The 14,546-nt window shown below is 35.7% G+C and overlaps 1 protein-coding gene across 5 annotated transcripts in view; it reads right to left on the reverse strand.

Moving 5' to 3' along the window:
- Positions 1 to 11,439: 11,439 nt before the first annotated feature.
- DCUN1D1 (defective in cullin neddylation 1 domain containing 1) overlaps positions 11,440 to 14,546 on the reverse strand; it is a 38,607-nt gene continuing 35,500 nt past the window's right edge. For all 5 annotated transcript variants that reach the window (XM_008957361.5, XM_034957776.3, XM_008957362.4 and 2 more), the window contains exon 7: positions 11,440 to 14,261. In XM_008957361.5, coding sequence (XP_008955609.1) covers positions 14,182 to 14,261 — 80 coding nt within the window. In that variant the 3' untranslated portion in view covers positions 11,440 to 14,181. The remainder of the gene's footprint in view (positions 14,262 to 14,546) is intronic.

Here is a 14,546-nt window from a genome sequence, read left to right on the forward strand (position 1 = left end):
GCGGAGGTTGCAGTGAGCCGAGATCGCACCATTTCACTCCAGCCTGGGCAACAAGAGCAAACCTCCGTCTCAAAAAAAAAAAAAAATAATAATAATAATAATAATAATAGGCAAAGATTTGAATAGGACATTTCTCCAGAGAAGATATACAAATGCCAATAAGGACATGAAAAGATGCTCCGCCGGGCGCAGTGGTTCACACCTGTAATTCCAACACTTTGGGAGGCCGAGGTGGGTGGATCACGAGGTCAGGAGACAGAGACCATCCTGGCTAACAGGGTGAAACCCCAACTCTACTAAATATATAAAAAATTAGCTGGGCATGGTGGCACAGGCCTGTAGTCCCAGCTACTTGGGAAGCTGAGGCAGGAGAATCACTTGAACCTGGGGGGCAGAGGTTGCAGTGAGCTGAGAGCGCACCACCGTGCTCCAGCCTGGGCGACAGAGCAAGACTCAAAGAAAAAAGAGAAAAGAAAAGAAAACAAAAAAGAAGAGAAAAGAAAAGAGAAAAAGAAAAAGCTTCTCAACACTTGGGAAATGCTTATCAAAACCACAATGAGTTATCACTTCATACCAAGATTGCTTTAATCAAAAAGATAGACAATAACAAGTGTTGCTGAGGATGTGGAGAAATTGGAACCCTCATACTCTACAGGTAGGAATGTAAACTGGTACAACTGCTTTGGAAAATAGTTTTGCCATTCCTCATTTGAAAGTTAAACACAGAATTACGATACAACTCAGCACTTCCAATCCTAGGCATATACCTAAAAGAAGTGAAAACAGATACTCAAGCAAATACTTGTACATGAATGTGCATAGCACCATTACTCAATATAACAGTAAAAAAAATGCAAATCTGGCCAGGCGTGGTGCTCATGCCTGTAATCCCAGTACTTCCGGAGGCCGATGAGTGGATCATCTGAGGTCAGAAGTTTGAGACCAGCCTTGCCAACATGGTAAAACCCTGTCTCTATTTAAAAAAAAAAAAAAAAAAAAAAAAAGCCTGGCATAGTGGTGGGCGCCTGTAATCCCAGCTACTCAGGGGGCTGAGGCAGGGGAATCGCTTGAACCCAGGAGGTGGAGGTTGCAGTGAGCAGAGATGGTGCCACTGCACTCCAGCCTGGGCAACAAGAGCGAAACTCTGTCAAAAAAAAAAAAAAAAAAAAGGAAACCCAAGTGTCCATCAACTGATGAATATATAAACAAAATATATATCCATACAATAACATTATTCAGTCATATAAAAGAATAAATACTGATATATCCTACAATACCCGTAAACCTTGAAAACATCATGCTAAGTGAAAGAAGCCAATTACAAGAGGCCACATATTGAATGATTCCATTTATGTGAAATATCTAAGATAGGCAAATCTATAGAGAAAGTATTTTAGTGGTTGTCAGGGACTAGAAGGAGGTGATAATGAGGAGTGACAGCTAATGGGTACATAGTTTCTTTTTGGGGTGATAAAAATGTTCTGGAATTAGATAGTACTGACCATTGTACAATCTTGTGAAAATAGTAAAAGCCATTGAATTGTACACTATAAAGGGGTGAATTTTATGTTATGTGAATTATACCTCAATTAAAAATATTAGCAAACCCAATTCAGCAGCATATAAAAAGGATTATATACCATGATCAAGTGCTATTTGCCCCAGGAATGCAGGGTTGGTTTAACATCCAAAAATCAAAGTGATATAACATATTAATAAAGAACAAAAACCACATGATTATCTCATACACAAATAGCATGTGATAAAAAATAGCATGTGACAAAAATTCAACACCCATTCATGATAAAAATCCTCAACAAAGGCTTAAAAGAGAATGTACAGCTAATATCATACTTAATAATGGAAAAACTTAATGTTTTCCCCCTAACACTGGAAAAAAGGCAAAAGTGACATCTTCACTACTTCTATTCAACATTGTACTAGCTAATGCAATAAGACAATAAAAAATAATTAAAGGCACATTGATTACAAATGAAAAATTCAGCTGTCTATTCACAGATTATATAATCTTGTACATAGTAAATCTTAAGAAATCAAACAACTATTAGAACTAATAAAAGTGTGTAGCACAGTTCCAGGATCCAAGATCAATATATGAAAATTTACTTTAGTTATGCACACTAGAAACAAAACATAAAACTAAAAAAACAAGTTTGCAACAGCATCAAAAAGAATACTTAAGGCCAGGCGCAGCGGCTCACACTTATAATCTGAGCACTTTGGGAGGCCGAGGCGGGCAGATCATGAGGTCAGAAGATCGAGACCATCCTGGCCAACATGGTGAAACCCCGTCTCTACTAAAAATACAAAAATTAGCTGGGCATGGTGGTGCATGCCTGTAATCCCTGCTACTCAGGAGGCTGAGGCAGGAGAATCGATTGAACCAGGGGAGCTGGAGGTTGCAGTGAGCTGAGATCACACCACTGCACTCCAGCCTGGGTGACAGAGCGAGACTCCATCTCAAAAAAAAAAAAAAAAAGAATACTTAAAAAAATAAATTAAACCAAAGTACAATACCTGCAAACAGAACATCATAAAACTGCTTAAGAAAATTGAACATCTAAATAAATGACATCCTGTGTTTCTGGATTGGAGGACTCAATATTCTTAAAATGGCAATCCCCCTCAAATTAATCTATAGATTTAATGTAAGATTTCTAACCCTTGGCATTATTGACACTTAGGACAACTCTTTGTTATATGGAGCCATCCTGTGCATTAAAAAATGTTTAGCAACATCCTCGGCCCCACTAGATGCCAGTAGCACCACCCTACTCTAGTTGTAATAAAAAATGTCTCCAGACATTGCCAAATGTCCCTTCGGGGCAAATTTGCCCGATTGAGAACCATTCAACAGTGGTTACAATCTCCATCAAATTCCCAGCAGGACTTTTTAAAAAGGTTTTTGGGTTTTTGTTGTTGTCGTTTTCTAAGAAAAACTGACACTAAAATTCATACATAGAGGCCGTAGAGGCCTGGCATGGTGGCTCACACCTGTAATCCCAGCACTTTGGGAGGCTGAGGCAGACAGATCACTTGAGGCCAGCAGTTCAAGACCAGCCTGACCAACATGAAAAAAACCCATTTCTACTAAAAGTACAAAAACTAGCTGGGTGTGGTGGTGGGTATCTGTAGTCCCAGCTACTCAGGAGGCTGAGGTGGGAGAATCACTTGAACCCAGGAAGCAGAGGTTGCAGTGAGCCAAGATCACGCTATTGTACTCCAGCCTGGGTGACAGAGTAAGACTCTGTCTCAAAAAAATATAATAATAATAATAATCAAATGCAAGTATCAAGGACCTAAAGTGATCAAAAATTTCATAAAATCACAAAGTTGGAGAACTGAAAGCACTGATGTGAAAACATAAAGCTCTGGCAGCCAAGGCAGTGTGCCATAGGTTTAAGATTTGACCTCGAAATCCATGGAAAAGAAGGGAGCCCAGAAATAAACCCACACACACGGGCAATTGATTTTGACAAAGGTACCAAGATAATTAAGTGGGGAAAGGATAGTCTTTTTAATGGATAGTACTGGAAAAACTGGATATCTTTTTGTAAAAAAAATAAAGAAGAACCTAGACCGTTACTTCACATACCACATGTATAAATTAACTCAAATCCAATGAGAAACCTAAAATGAAGACCTACAAATATAAAATTTATAGAGAAAATAAGGACAGACCCAGTGGCTCGCACCTGTACTCCCAGCACTTTGGGGGACTAAGGCAAGAGGATGGTTTCAGCCTAGCAGTTCAAGACCAGTATGGCCAATGTAGTGAGACCCCATCTCTACGAAAACTTTACAAATTATCTACATGTGGTGGCACATGCCTGTAGTCCTGCCTACTAGGAGGCTGAGATGGGAAAATCACTCGAGCCTAGGAGGTCGAGGCTGCAGTGAGCCATGACTGCACCACTGCACTCCTGCCTGATAGAGCAAGACCCTGTCTCAAAAAAAACACGATTAAGAAAATGAAAAGACATGCCACCAACCAGGAAAAAGTAAATACAAAATATACATCTAAGATTTGATCCAGAATATATTTTTAAAATCTTTTATAACCCAATAAAAAGAAGACATATTCTAAGACAGCACTTGAGTTAATATCCTCAAGGATCTCTCAGTATAAAAATGGGTGTTTTTTACTAACAGAGCAACTGCAGCAAACAGACCAGGTCCTCTGCTATCTCAAAATACTTTGAATAAAGTTATCCATAAAGCACTGATATGTCCTACCTCCCCATCAGGAGGAACGCTGGCAGGTAACAGAAACATGGGATCCTGCTAACCACAGCTAATAGGCACAGAAGCCAGCCTGTTCTAGTCACAGGCTAACAGTTTCAAAAGGGATCCATCCTTTTGGTGGATTGTCATTTTACAGAAGACTTCTTCAAATTGAACAGAATCAAAGTGCTCATCAAAACGGGGATATCATGCTGAACCAATTACTACTTAAACATGCAATTGGCAATGGGAAATAGGTTGTGATCTCTGAAGAGATAAGGCTCTACCAGAAAAGATTAAACAGTCATCAGAGAAGATCCTGCCTATCAGAGCTTTAATAGCTAAACTGATCATTTGGATTTAGAACTTGAATTCCTTCCCACGCAACTTTGGGAACTTGCCTTCAAAGGCACATCCTGGCACTGGTGTCTTTAGACCAATGGACAGACTCTTCCTAGGCCTGGTTAAAGAGGAAGACATTCTCCAAAGCAGTTACACAAATTTACCGGGATCTCTCACTCTGAAGTAAATGTACAAATCAAACAGACTCTCTGAGAGGAGCCGGCAATAACGCATAAATTAGCTTTTAGGAAACATTTTAAAGTAACCACTTTCTCAATCACTCTCCCTCTAGAAATAAATATAAAATCTTTCCTGAAATGAATGTAAACGTTGACTTTCACTTACAGAATGGAAAACACTTCAAGTTCTATAAACGTTAAATGAAACCTACAGCAGGCCATGGATTTGGACTGAGCTCCTGCATTATACCCAACAGACCAAACCGAAACGAAGTCACTCATGCTAAAGCTCCAGGCCACCAAACCAAAACTAAGTTGTTTATCTGAGCTTCTGATAAATCAGGAGAGAGAGATAACAGCCAAATCTCCAAACAGGCCAGTTTCAGCCTGCATGATGAGAAAGTCCCCTCTATTTTACCCTTACAAGGGAAGTAACCTGAAGTAACCTAATGTTAACCAACTGCATTTTGTATTATGCTGTTTCTTTGTTCCTGCTCAAGATACCTTATAAAAACTGACTGTTCTTCCATGCCCAGTGTAGATTTTTAGATAAGAAGCTGCCCAATTCATAAATTGTGAATAAAAGCCAATTAGATCATTTAACATTTCAAATTTATTGATATTTTTTTCACAGATATAAATATCAAGGGTTACTTCTCTCTAGAAAAACCCACAGCTCATCAGCTCAAGCAAGTTAGTGAACAAGGAACTGGCTACAGCTAGGAAACCTGATCCAGCTCCCTAAATCCAGGGGAAGAGAGTTATACAGATTTATTCCAGCTATGATAGGGTTGGTCTAAAGAACACATCCTCCCTTGAATAAAGTCATAGCACTATTAAAAGTTAAGGGAAGAAAGTAGGCTAGAGAGTGTTCAAAGTGAAAAAATCAAAGGAAACAATTCTATTCCATCTGAATTCAGGCTTCCCAAATTCTTCTGTCAACTAGGTAGGGTATCAATACTTCATGTCATTATTTTCCCCCCGATAAGGATAGCACACAGAAACTACCAACCTATTCTCCCTCGCAGCTTAGTAGAGGTACAAGGAGGCCCAAAAACTGCCTGTATCCAGCTACGCGTGGGCTGGGCAGTAAATCTCTCAGACAGGAATGCTATGCAGAGCAGCCCCTTCACACACTCCTGCTAGGAAGAAAACATTGCAAAGTTACAGTCTGCTTGGCCTTAAACTACTTTCAAAAACCACTGAAAACATATTCCCTACACACTCCTTCCAGACATGACAAAAGTAGTATACTTGTATCTTCAATATTATTAGCTGGATTTTCTACTTATTTACCAAGTTCCATTCATCAAAAATTAATAGAAGGTGCAGTGTTTCCTGTTTTTAAATGGGGAAATTTTGAAGAGGGAAAATTTACAGCTACATGTGTATGAAATAGAAATGCAACAATCCTATGTGTAATCAGTTCTCTCTCCAAAATCAGATAAAATGGGGAACTATGTATTTTCCTGATGCTTTCAAAGAACGTATTATGAAGTTCCACTGTACTGTCTTTAGATATGCATGCCTATATTTAATTTTTAAAATCACTATGGACATGTAATTCATATGCCATAAGACTGTCTTAAAATTTTTGGTATATTCACATAGTACAATCATCACCACTAATTCTAGAACATTTTAATCATTCCAAAAAGAAACTTGTATCTATTAGTTCTCACTTTGTATTCTCCACCTCCAACCCTAGCCCCTGGCAACCGCTATCTTTCTCTCTGTAGATTTGCCTATTCTGGATGTGTCATACAAATGGAATAGTACAATGTGTGCCCTTTAGTGACTGGCTTAACTGAGCATAATGTTTTCAAGATTTATGCACGTTGCAGCATGTATCAGTACTTCCCTCATTCCTTTTTACTGCCAAATATTATTCCACTGAATGACTATTAAGATTGCACTTATCCAGTCATGAGTTAATGGACATGTAATAGGTTGTTTACAATTTTTGGCAATTATGAATGCTGTAAATACACACAAATTTTCATATGAACATGTTTCCAATCCTCTTGAGTATATAACTAGGAGATTTGCTGGTCATATCCTAACTCTGTTTAACTATTAATGAGGAATAGCCAAACTGTCTGCCAAAGCAGCTGCACCGGTTTGTAGTCCTATCAGCAACTTACAGATGACCCAGGGGCTCCACATCCTCAGCAACACTTGTCACTGTTTATCTTTCTGATTAAAGCAATCCTAGCGGGCATGAAGTGGTATCTCATTGTGGTTTTGATTTGCACTTCCCTAATGGCTAATGATATTGAGCATCTTTTCACACCCTTAGTGACCATTTGTATATCTTCTTTGGAGAAATGTCCATTCAAATCCTTGGCTCAATTATAAATTGGGCTGTTTTTTCATTAAGTTGTAAGAGTTCCGGATACAAGTCACGATGTATTTCTAAGTTAAAGGAAAATCTGTTGATATAATAGCTTCTTATATACTACATTAACTTGAAAAATATATTCGTTAGAATTTTTTTATTAAGTACATCAAAATTTCACCTTACATTTGAAATTGCATAGAAATTTAAAGTGCTAAAGCAATCATTGTTTTTTCAAATAAATGAATTTGAAGCCAAAGAGTGGAGAGTGTAGGGATCCACTGGGTAGGACATTTGAGATCTATGCAATGTAGGAATCTTATTTGAATCCTGACTTGAATTGGAAAAAAAAAAAAAAGGCACAACTTGAACCCTGCTGGATAGTTATTAACACTAACAAACTGTTAACAGTTAAGTCTAACAACAGAATTGTGGTTTTATTGAACAGTCCTTATCTTTTAGACATACATATTGAAATATTTACAAATGAAATGATTTGCTATCTGGGATTTGCTTCAAAATAAATAGGGGTTCAAAGATGAATGGCATTTAGATAAACAAGATTGGCCATGGATTGATCATGTTAACATGAGTTCATTATGCAATTGTCCTTTTACATATACCTGACATACGCCATTAATTTTTTAAAAAGCACTCACTCCGATGTCTCCTATGTATAAGAACACAGGCAGCTGGCAGCAGCTAAATGGTATCAACTAAATTTTTATAAATTCCGAGAGTCGTTAATTCTCAACTATCTCAAAAGTAAAATCTCTGGGAAACTTAATATTAAGATAGTAACCATCTGCACACAGTAATCTGTACAAAGTTTAATTACCACCACCAGTCATAGGCTAGTCGAGTAGCTGTATCAACCTTGGTACAAACAATAACAGAGCCAAAGCACCAGCCATCAGCACCACTCTTCGCTGACACATTTCTTCTCACCAGAGATCACTGAGGGACTGGAACCCCCATTGGAAGTATCATTATTACCCTCACTGACTACAGAAAATATTACCTCCAAGAGAGTACGTGTCTACTAGAGTAACTAATTTTACAGCAATCCCTGAGGCCACCTGAAACTCACTCAAATTGCACATCCAATCGATACATGAGTTGGGATGCCTAGGTATAACTTACACACATAAAATATATACCCGCCAGGATGGCTGCAATAAAAAAGACAAGTATTGGCAAGGATGTGCAGACACGGCAGTCCGCATGCACTGTGGCAGGAATAGTTCTAAAAGTACAGCCACTTTGGAAAAAGTTCAGCAGTTTTTTAAAACGTTAGGTATAAATTTACCACACAACCTGACAATTCCACAACTAGGAATCTGAGATGAAAACATGTCCACACAAAGACATTTATGAATGTTCATAGCATTATTATTCACAATTTAAAAAAACTAATTGTAGGCCAGCCAAATGTCTATCAACTGGTGAATGGATAAACAAAATGTGGTATATCCAAACAGTGAACACTAAGTCAGCAACTAAAGGAACTACACGCAGGTATAAGCTACAACATGGATGAACCTCAAAAACATGCTAAGTGAAAGATGCCAGATATAAAAGACTAACTGCATGATTCTACCTCTGTGAAATTTCTAGAAAGGGTAAATCCGTACAGAAAGCAGATCAGTGTGGCTGCGTGGGGCTGGAGGCAGGAGCAAATTAACCGCAGAGCAGCAGGAGTAAATTTTGGGGGCTGATGGACATGTTCTAACATTGGACTGCACAACTCTTAAGTTTACTAAAAACAATTAATTGTACATGTACAATGGGTGAATTTTACAGTGTGTAAATTATACAAAGCAATTTTTTAAGTACCATTGTAACAAAGTCTTAGAAATCACTATTTTAAAGCTCTGGTTCATAGTTCGTTCATTTGATATATTCAACACAACGAAGTCTAATATACTATTAGGATTAAGAACATTAGCATTTGCTTGAAAACTAAACACGCTGCTTTCAAAGGATTCCAAGTACACCCATCTCTAAATCTTACTGATTAAATATTGCTCTTTTAGCTATAAGTCATGTAATTATGTGACAAAATCACTGTTAACGATTTAATTAGCATTGTCCCTTAGCCATTTCATTAATTGGTCTTCCCCCAACCTTATGCCCTATAGTATTTCTTTTTGTAAAAATCTCTTGCTTGGTATTGGGTATTGCCCAAGTTTTCCATCAGATATAAGGTTTTCTCAGAAAATTTCATAACCTGAAATAAAATTATAATATTCATATGAACATGCATTTGAATATATATGTACTTTTTAAATATAAAATGAGTATGTTCCGTTTGTTTGCTCATTAAGCCACTTACATGCTGCCCCTAAGTTTCAAACACTTCATTGTTTCCAATCAGGCTTTGTTTTTACGATGTGGGTTGAAAATTCTTCTTTTCAAAGCAGTGCTGCCTTCAGTGATTAAGCTGGCATGAATTTCAGTCTGACTCTATTTCTTTCCATTCCGCTGACAGATATGCCAAAGAGGTAACAGTCCCTCTAAAGCCAATCATTAAAAAAAAATTTTTTTAACTGAGTATTTTTCCCCAAACCAAATCGAATATGAAACACTAACAGCCTACAACAGATAAAAGTAGAATGCCATAAAGGAAGTGGGAAAGGGCCTGCCTGCTATGGCCCTACCTCATGAAGGACAGCAGCCCCAAGTTACAGCTTCAAGACCAATGCTCTGAAGTATTACAAGCTACATTATGATTTCTGCACAGCACGATGGCAAAAAATTAAACTGAAAACAATCATGAAGCACTTGTAAGTAAATAGAAAATTGGGCTATACTTAAAAACACTTTTAAAATCTCAATTTAAAAAATGGACAACTATAACATGATTCCCTTTAAATAATTTCCCTTTAAAACTCCATAAAGACATTACTTATTGAGAATTCCACTAACTACAAAGGCTGTGTATCTTTTACCATAACTTCCTTATTTGTGACAGATTTTTCAAAATCAACCAAAGGAAAATAAAAAAACACATTAATAGGAAACACTGAACCTAGTCAAATAAATGAGTTGGTGAGCAAGAAATGCTACTTACTCAACAGGTAGGAAAGAAAATAAGATAGCAAGAATGCTCTGATAAAATCATTTATGTAACTATATTATGAGTTTGAAAAAACAGCACTATTTGCCTCCAGAAATCGGGTACAAATAAAGCAAATATTTAAGAAAAATGGCAACAAATAGCAAAGATAAACCTGGAAAAGGGCATTTGTACTATTAGGAACTTTCTCATTTATCTTAACTACAAAATATACACCCCTTTCCCTCAGAAATCAAAGACAAAGTTGTCATGATAAATAACTTCACCACAGTCCTATGAAATAAAAATAGAAATTATTGCTATATTATGATTGTAAAAATGGAGGCAATAAAGAGTTCAGAAATATACTCATTTATAATCAATTAAATGATGAGTCATAATTTGAACCCTAATTATCACATTATGTAGAAATCACAATTCAGGTTTTGTGTCCTCATTTATATGTTAAATAGTTCACATTTAAAAAGACATTTTATCATTACATTATCAAATTTGATAAAATCTTATGAAAACATCTAAGTATTCAATATAAATCATACTGTTAAAAGTATAAGGTAACATTAAAACTGCTGAGGTGCCAGATAAGTATTTTCTGTTAAATATACACAATTTAACATTTAAAACTACATAAATTAATTCTTGCTAAAAGTTGATTCAGTTTTACAAAGGCATACTTTGTGAACCATGGTGAATTTCCCCAGCACCACTTTTTTATTCCAAAACTCCTTCGATTAGGTTTAACTTTCTCCTGTCATTCATATGTGAAAATTACAGGTTTACAATACGTAGTCTTAATAGTAACATGTTTAAAAACCTAAGCAAAGTGTACATTAAGTTAGCTACTACTACTCACTTCTTGATTATCATCAAATAAAAAATAAATGAACACTTCATTCATTTAAGTCTGAGGAAAAAATAGTGTACCTTGCTTAAATAAGAATTCCCCAGTAAAGATATTATGTAAAGGATTTCTCATGTTATTTTGTTGAGTAAATTTACTTTCTCTCATTAAAACTTTTTAAAAGTCTAAGGAAGGACATGTACTTATAATGCCATATTACGCAAGTACAGTATTGTTAATAAAGCAGCCCAGTATAGTTGTAAACATCTTAAATGTAGTAAACAAGACTTGGCATGTCTTTTCTCCCCAAAACATGCCATTACAATGCTCTTTCCATGAATAATTATTCTTCCTGGAAAAGTTTTCAGGTATATTTTAAATCTATAAAAAAAATACACTGAAATATGTGAAAAGATTTAGTCATGGCAATTTCACTGCAGCTTTTATTGCCTCTGTTGGTAATATGACAGGGACTGTAAGAAACACAATTGAACTTACAGAGATATGCAGATGATATTCACTAAAGATAATCTTCATCTCAAGTATTTTTTATATGTGGGCACTTCTAATTTTATACATTTTTCTATTTAAAAAGCATTACATTTTAAAATTTGTACCTGTTTTGACATTTGGCAAAAAGGAAACTGTACCTATGGTTCAGTTTAAAACAAAGAATCAGCATGGGGAGTTTACCGGAATGAGGACTGAAACACTTAGGAGTTAAAGCAATTCAAGGGGCGTGTGTGTGTCTCTCCCTTTCTCTGTCAATCTCTCACTCTCTCTGGCTCTCTCACAGACACAGACTCAAACACACACAGCCATATGTGTAATCATTTTTTAGTACAAAATATTCCCTGTAGCCAGACATTTATCTTCAGAATAATCACACCACATTAAATCAGTCTTCTCTTTTCAGCCCTAGTAAAAGTTTTGTTTAATTCTAAGATGCCATCATAGTGAACAACCTTAACTTTTATGCTACATAATTATATTCAAAGCTTTATGTATTTTTGTTTATAATTACACAGTAATTATAAATGTTTAGTACCAACCTGATGACAAACACTATTTTGTTGAAAAGGTTTTGCATTTAAAAAGAAAAATATGTAAAATCCAAGGCACTAGGCCACGAACCAATATCAGACTTTTAAAGAAAACACTTTATATTGAAAAAAAAAAAAAAAAAAAGCTAATGGGATCTCATTTCAAAACACAGCATATGTGAATTAATCAATCTGAAACCAATAACCATAACTCAAAATCTTCAAGACAGGAAACAAAACAGTACATATATATAGATATATAGATATATATATCTTTTAAAATTTTTTCATAATTGAAGTTCCTCTTTATATTTACAAAAAAATCAGGAAATACTGAAAGCAGCAAGATTCTTCTTTTTCCTTTTTCTTTTAATAACCAATTCCAGTAGCCTGAATAGAAATTTTCAAATTTTTCTTTTGGTAAAACTGCATTCTTGAATTAAAGTTATGATTGGAATATTAATATGTCTATAGGGAAAGCTTTCTAGTCTATTTCAAAATCATGTAAATAAAAAGCAGTTTTGATATGTCATTGTTTCTTAAAATAATTTCCATATTTGCATAAAATGTACTGCTATTCTAAGTACATTCCTTTGTTAATATCAACCCTAGACCTTAGAGAGTGCCTGGATATATATCCCAAGCAGAATCTATTCCTATCAAAAGACCATAATCATCGAACATTTGAAGTTCTACAAGGCTACATTTCTAGCCTGCCTTACGGAAATGTTTAAGAAAGCAAGAAACCCTTCTTCACATGTCAGTAAGTGAACAGGGAAATGACCATTTTCAGCATAAAAGCAGCTCATGGGGCTTGTAATGAAAAAAATACATACAAGATAGCATTCTGCTTTGATGAGAAAACTGAGCTAATCTGAGTGAAACGAAAACAGTAAAGAGACTAGAAGCCAGATTGGTATTTTGCATCGTGTATGCTTGTTTGAAAATCTTTGCTCCTGAAGTAAATATTTGGCAACCACAGTGATTAGCAGTTAAAGCAATTTCAACAAAATAATAAGTCATCGAAAATGGACTATTTGTCTGAAAGAGCAGTACCTATATTATAAAGATTGAACTTCATGGCTCATTACAACCATTTTCAAAATTTAACTGCAACTATCTTCTTATAAATTAAGAGAATTTCATTTGTGTTCCATAGTGCGATGACAAAAAAAAAGTAAAAACAAAACAAAAAAACCCTCATGCCTAAATTTAGAATATTGTATTGTGTAGCAATCCAAAACATTCAAAACAAATTAAATAGTTTAACTTATGTGACAGGCAGATAAGCATTTCAAAAGCATAATGAAGTCCAATTATGTAGTGCATAATGTAGACAGGAGAAGAATCTAACATTATGCAGACATTTTCTAAATAAAAGCTCCCTGTAGGACAGCTATATATAAACATGGGTAAGGTAAGCGCAGACTAGTTCTGTGGAACCTTTTGAAATCAAGAGTCTAAAACACAATACATTTTTCAGGTAGGCACCAAGTTATCCTAAAAAATTTTCATGTCGGTTATTCTGACATTGTTTTTTCATCAGATACTCACATCAACAACACATGTGATTTGCCAGGAAAAAAAAAAAATTCCCCCCAAACCAAAACACCATTCCAGATCCAGTACACTTAAATATATCACTCTCATTGGAAGTGCTATTAGCATAGTCTTTGCAACTAGCCCAAAGCGTATATTTAAGAAGTTTTTATAAATTGTTTTGTGATGTTCATATGTTTAATTCTTATGCCAACTGTTTTCTGATGAAGACAGCATTGTGCTTTATGCGAGAATGAAAACCTCAAAATAATCACCATAAAGCTTCTAAGACTTATGGGAGAATAAACTAGGATGGTCCACAGATATAAGATGAAATCCACAATGTTGGAATTATAAATGTTTAGAGCGGCCCAGACTAGAAGACAAGCCCAAACCACCATTAGAAGAATGAAATACGATATGGTCCAAGATGTATCCTTAAAGTTTTGTCTCAACCCTCAGTCTGAATTGTGAGGATTGATCTTCAGTTCAGTCCAGCCAGCAGAAATTGACTGTGCAATTTTCTGTTGTATTTATTGTACAGACTATGTACATTCTAGAAGGTTCCTTTAGTGCTACACTGTTGTACTTTTTGTCCCAGCAATTTGAGGGCGTGCAAATTCCACAAAGTCATCAATAAGAACAGGCCATGCTCCTGGAAAAAAGAAAAAATATGAAAGAAAGAGAAGGGGGAAAAAAGCAGAAATAAGGCTAACATTTTAGTAGAATCCTTTTTTTAAGACTTCCTCATAAGCGTTAAAGTATATCATTCTTATCTATTCCCACTGATTAAGTCTTTCAAAACTCAAACTTTTTGGAGTTTTTACCCCAAATATTCCTTGTATTCCTTGTGATTTATTACTCCAACATTTGGTTGTTCCTTGAGTGATAAAAGTAACTTGTCTGGCAACTCATCAATAATATGATTTTCTCAAGGCCA

Source organism: Pan paniscus, chromosome 2 (assembly GCF_029289425.2).
Source record: "Pan paniscus chromosome 2, NHGRI_mPanPan1-v2.0_pri, whole genome shotgun sequence".
NCBI classification, from domain to species: domain Eukaryota; kingdom Metazoa; phylum Chordata; class Mammalia; order Primates; family Hominidae; genus Pan; species Pan paniscus.